The sequence below is a fragment of the Barbus barbus genome (assembly GCF_936440315.1).
Source record: "Barbus barbus genome assembly, chromosome: 39".
Lineage (NCBI taxonomy): Eukaryota > Metazoa > Chordata > Actinopteri > Cypriniformes > Cyprinidae > Barbus > Barbus barbus.
Genome location: NC_136717.1, coordinates 27,757,415 through 27,763,447, shown reverse-complemented (window position 1 = coordinate 27,763,447; position 6,033 = coordinate 27,757,415). Strand labels below are relative to the sequence as shown.

Here is a 6,033-nt window from a genome sequence, read left to right as displayed (position 1 = left end):
TGACCAGGGTGTCGACAGACCAGACAGTGCGTGACCTTCTTCACCGCGACCTCTGACCTTTCAGCTCCGTCTGCGTCCCACTCAGTGAACCTGCAGCAGAAACACACTGAACTCTGAACCAACACACACTTCTACCCAGAGGGCAACTGATGTTGAAAAGACTGTACTTTGAATCAAATAAATGCAGGCTTGGTGAGCAGAAGAGACTTCTGTTCAAAACACCTTTAACTGGTAGTGTATATATATATATATATATATATATATACACACATACACACTGCCATTTCAGTTTGGGATCAGTTTTTATTAATTAATTTATTTAGTTTTAGTTATTTTAGTACTTCAAAGTAAACCACATGAAAATGAGAATTGAAGAGGTATCATATTGATCACAAGTGCAGTACGGAGTACCTCAAGGCTCAGTACTAGGACCGTTACTGTTCACGCTTTACATGTTACCCTTGGGAGATATCATCAGGAGACATGGTGTTAGCTTTCACTGTTATGCTGATGATGCTCTATATTTCTTCATGGCCCAACAAAATATTCCAATTTGCAAAACTAACAGAATGCATATTTGATATAAAAACTGGATGACTAATAATTTCCTACTGCTAAATACAGAGGTTTTAATTATTGGACCAAAAACTTCTGCATGTAATAACCTAAAAAAGTTTAATATACATCAAAATTGATGTCAAATATGCAAATCAAACTGACTTCAAAATCTTGACATGACTTTAATTTGCTGTAAATCAAACGTCAAACATATATTGGCCTAAAAATACATTAAACCAGTTTTAGTGTGGGATTAATTTAACCTATTTCCACCCAATAACCACTGGAAGAAATTGCTGTCCAAACTGAATTTAAAATGACGTTAAAGCATCTTGTTCAAGTCTTGACTCATATTTGATGTCAAATTGATATCAAGGTGCCCGCTGGGTAAAAAAGCCAGAACTGTCTGTTTAATTAATACTAGGGCTGTGCAATTAATCGTATTCGTTATTATCTTGCGCATCTAAGTCAGTAAAACCGGTTTCTTGATTAGTTGTTAATCGCCGTCACCTGCTTTCAAATGGAGCAGTAATTACTACACAGAGCCGTAGTTTACAGACAAGCAGGCAATTTCTCATAATCGAAGGGGATTCGTCTGCGATTATGAACCTGATATTGTCTTGTCGGTGTACTACTGATGACATGCGCATGATAATCTAATTCAATTTAATTGCACGGCCCTAATTAATACAATAAACAATAAAACAATACAATAAAAACAGTGACTAATCTGACTAATGTGAGAAAACTCAAATAACTAACATTAACCCGGACTATAATAAAGCAGTGGTTCTCATACAGGGGCTGGTGTAATCTAAATTAAAATACTAAAACATATAAAATTAAGATTAAACTAAAAACAAATATGATTTAATATGAAAAAGAATACAAATATGTATTCCCCTTTTCTCAACAACTTTTTATTTGAAGAACAAACAGATCTTGAATTGTCTGAAATGTGACAATAAAACATGGTTAATTAATTTAATTAATTAAAATTAATTAAAAAACAAGCAGCTTTATCATAATTACAGCAGAAATATTGGATTATAGCTATTTCTATTTTAGCATTAATATACTATTAATGTTTTGAATTAGATTGTATTTTTCTATTTTCTGTTTTCAATTTATTTTAGTTAATGTTTTAGTAGTTTAGTTGTTTTTGTTTTTCTTTTAAAAATAAAAATGTAATTGTTTGTTTAGTTAGTTATTTTAGTACTTCAAATGACACCAAATGAAAATGAGAAATGTTGCCTTGGCAACCAGCTGAAATAAAAGTTGGATTTAGTTTTAGTTATTAATCCTGAATAGAGTACGTTAGAAGGATTCATACTTTTGAAGAAGACTTTTTCCTTTCAGATTCTGAATCAGCTTCAGCGTCTGTTCTTTGCCGACTCCGGTGACGCCCTACAGGACCAGAAAGAGAACAGTGCCACATTCACTATAACGTTTCTTCATTTGAGAAAGCATTTCATCCTCTAAATCTGCTGTACCTTGGGGATGTAGTCGCAGCCCAGGAGAACGGCCAGCCCCACGAGAGTGTCTCTGGAGAGCCCGAGTGCGGTCCGAACACGAGACGCCTGATAGCAGTCCACCTGAGGATCCTGCAATAAAACATAGTCACAAACTCTCTCGTTTCTCGCTTGATCTCATGTGACCCCATGTAAGAGCCTGCAGTAATGCGGTTTGACCAGCGTGTGGCGCTGTAGCACAAAACCTGAAGCTTCTGAGCGGTGTTTGGATGAATATGTAAATATATGCTACACGCTTTCCTCTCAATAACGAAATAAACAACACAAACTGACAGCGGTGAGGAAGCAGCAGTTCAGAAAGCATCTGATTACTCTCCCATTAGCTCTGCAGTTCAGTCCTCCAGTAAAATCCAGTCACCTCACGTTTATTTCTATAGTACTTTATGCAGCAGATAGCCTTAAATCAAGCAGCTTTAGTCAGTGTGGCTTTCAGCTAGAATTACAACTTGATTTTCTGTTATAGAAATAAAAAATATTTCATTAAAGTGATCGTTTAGTTTGCAGAGACCAAAGCTTGTTCTAGCTCAGGACTGTTTTGTTTATCATAACCCTACAAGTTATTTTAAAGTAGATTATGTTGTGAATAAAATAGTTTATCCAAAAATAAAGCGTCTTATCACTTTCCTTTATTTTGTTTCTTATCCATATGACTTACAAAAGATGTTCGGCAGAATGATGCGTCACTCAGTTACTTAGTTCATACAGATAATTAAATGATGAATAAGAGAGTTTCTCAGCCAAATATATTTATTTTTATAAGTTAATTGTATAATAATTGTAATTTCATAATATGATTTTCAAAAGCTTATATATTGTATGTATTAGTTAGAATATATATACAACTCAATATTTAAACTAATTGCAAAAGCTGAATAATCGAAGCCTACTGATTAATCAGTGAAATAATTGACGATCAGTCGATTAATCGTTCTAATAATCGTTAGATTAATTAAAATGATGGTTTGTTGAAAGCCTAGAGTGGAGACTAAAACAAGAGTAGGAACCTTTGTCGTCATGTTGAAGTTCCTGTAGACGGTCTGAGCGCCGTATAAGAAGGCATCGCCGTCGTTAGTGATGCATCCGTCCACCGCGCCCTGCGAGTCCAGATAGGCACACATGGCCTCCGCTTCACCGGCCGCCGTCACCCACGGCACTCCCAGACAGTCCAGCAGCTCGGCACACTGCGGAGAAACACGCTTGAACCCTTTAACTGTCCACACAGACCGGAAAGGGCACGATCCAAGCTTAAATGGTTATAAATCATTGATTTAAGTACCGTTTCCATGGTAATGTCTGATTTTAAAATGGCTTTCTCAGGATGAATTTTAAGCTTTCAACTGATATATAATTTATGATGCAACAAAAAATACTTTTTGTGACTGAAGTCAGAACTCCTGTTATGATGTAGATTTTTGAGGTGCACTCGTCATAAATTAATCTAATACTGTTTCTACATAATTTGTAACAAAAAACAGTGATAAAATATCTATTTAGGAGTCTTTCCAACAATATAGTTTGTCATGATTAGATTAGGAATTATTTGTAATGTGTCCCTGCAGCACAGAAGCAGTCATGAGTAACACAGGTATATCTGTAGCAATAGACAACAATACATTGTATGGATCACAATTATACATTTCTCTTTTATGACAAAAATCATTAGGATATTAAGATCATGTTCTATTGTTAATTTGCTTCCGGAAGTATATCAAAACTTCATTTTTGATTAGTAATATGCATTGCTAAGAACTTCATTTGAACAACTTTAAAGGAGATTTTCTCAATATTTAGATTTTTTTGCTCCCTCAGATTCCAGATTTTCTAATAGTTGTATCTCAGACAAATATTGTCCTATCATAACAAACCATACATCAATGGAAAGATCATTTATTCATTGATTTATTATTATGTATAAATCTCAATTTCAAAGCATCGGCCGTTATGACTGGGTTTGTGGTCCAGGGTAGTCTGCTGGATGCTGGGCATCGGTCACCTCTCTCAGTACGGCCTTGAATCGGCCTCTGCTGGTGTTTTTAGCTGCTGCAGGTTTGGCCTTGGCTCCGCCGTATCTCATCTCGCTGCGTTTGCTCATGGTCTCAGCTTTGATGCTCGGTGCGTCTCCCTCCATCACAAACACCAGCTTCACTCCCATCAGTGTGAGCGAGGACACGCGGAAAAACAGGTTCCTGCGCGACACACACCATGCACACCTGAAGCCGTCTGTAATAAATCAGCTCAGATCTGTCAGACTGATCCAGACTCACCTGAGATGCGGTTTGGTGACTCTTCCCATCATGGCCTGCACGTGCTGCGCCTCACAGACCCACAGGCTGAGGTCCACGGCGAGGGTCTTTCCTGACAGACTGTAGAGCGGCACAGCCTGCCGGACCGGATCCAGGATGGACCAGAGCTCAGAAACACCCATCTCCTCAGAACACAACACACACCGGCTCGCTTTACAACAGCACCATCTCCAGCGCTAACAGCTCATTCAGTTACAAACATACATGCAGGAATCATGCATAAACTATACAAATAAATAAATCATAACCCTAACCCTAACTAAAATGTCCTTTTTAACTGTTATTAATCAAACAATCCAGAATTACAAATCAATATGAAGCAGCACAACAGTCTCAACACTGATAGTAAATCAGTATATTATAATGATTTCTGAAGATCATGTGACACTGAAGACTGGAGTAATGATGCTGAAAATACAGCTGCAGATCACAGAAATACATTACAGTTTAACACATATTCACATAGAAAACAGCTGTTTTAAATTGCAATAATATTTCATAAAATGAAGTTTTTTCTGTATTTTTAATCAAATACATGCAGGCTTGATGAGCAGTGTGTATATATATATACTCTGTCTGTTAATGCTGAATCTTTCTCTGTATATATGACATAAATACACTTCTGTTTATTACACGTGTTGTTTAAAACATCCTATATTTAATATATCGCAGTAAATACCCGCTGTTCAGAGACAGAGTATGAGAAGGAACGGTTACTTACATGTGTTATATATATATATATAAGTTGAAGGATAAAAGGCGGTGTTTCTGATATTTAAGCAGTTCTTCGTCTTTTGTTTTTTGTGGCGCTTGGCAAAGCAACGCATTAGCGCCACCGGCTGGGCTGGAGTGGAGTCAACAGATTCCAACAGAGTCAAAACAAGAAAAAATGAATTATATCCTTTTGGCTAAATCGGTCTCTCTTAGAAACTTAATAATAAAGTGATAAATGTTACTGGATGTTTTCCCTAATAAACCTTGCATTGTAAAATTATTGTGATTGACCGTTGTGAGAGCCTGAAAAAGCTGGTTTCTTTCTTGGATATTAACAATCTTTTTACATTAACCATTTTTTCCAAATGAATCTTTCATGTCAATGTTTCCTCAAACCACATCCCAAGAAACCTAATCCTCTTCATTTGCTCAAGAGGCTGTACTATATTAAGGATACAGGTGTGATCTTATGCTTTTCTGAAAACATATGACTTGTGTTTTAGACACTGATCGTCTAAATCCCCATGTATTTGTGCATTTTTCCACTTCATTAATTGCATCTTGCAGTTTTGATTGAACATAAGCTTCATTACGCCTCCTTCACCAGCATTCAGGGATTTCACCATTTTCTGCTCAATATTTGAGTAATAATGATAATATCATAATATTGAATAATAATGGGCTGCATACAGTCCCTTGTGGAGTCCCATTCTCAACTCTATATACCTACTCTTACCTGTATATTCATATTAAACAAAAAATACAATTGAATACTTTACCACCAATTCCTAATCGTTGTAATTTAATTAATAACCCTTCTTTCCAAAGCATATCATATGCTTTCTCTACATCAACCTCCCTATTAGTCTGTGCTTTCCTAATATCTGATTCTAAACATAATATTTAAGCAGTTTTCTGCGAATGTT

General features: G+C 36.3%; 1 protein-coding gene across 2 annotated transcripts in view; it reads right to left on the bottom strand.

Moving 5' to 3' along the window:
• Positions 1-5,201, bottom strand: part of gen1 (GEN1 Holliday junction 5' flap endonuclease) — a 13,051-nt gene extending 7,850 nt beyond the window's left edge. The window contains exons 1-7 of one of the 2 annotated variants that reach the window (XM_079398664.1): positions 5,115-5,201; positions 4,355-4,515; positions 4,084-4,276; positions 3,095-3,271; positions 2,052-2,162; positions 1,892-1,965; positions 5-90 (exon numbers count right to left, since the gene is read on the bottom strand). In XM_079398664.1, the coding sequence (XP_079254790.1) occupies positions 5-90; positions 1,892-1,965; positions 2,052-2,162; positions 3,095-3,271; positions 4,084-4,276; positions 4,355-4,515 (802 nt within the window). In that variant the 5' untranslated portion in view covers positions 5,115-5,201. The remainder of the gene's footprint in view (positions 1-4; positions 91-1,891; positions 1,966-2,051; positions 2,163-3,094; positions 3,272-4,083; positions 4,277-4,354; positions 4,516-5,114) is intronic. The other variant, XM_079398665.1, reaches the window with a different exon arrangement.
• Between the last annotated feature and the right edge of the window lie 832 nt (positions 5,202-6,033).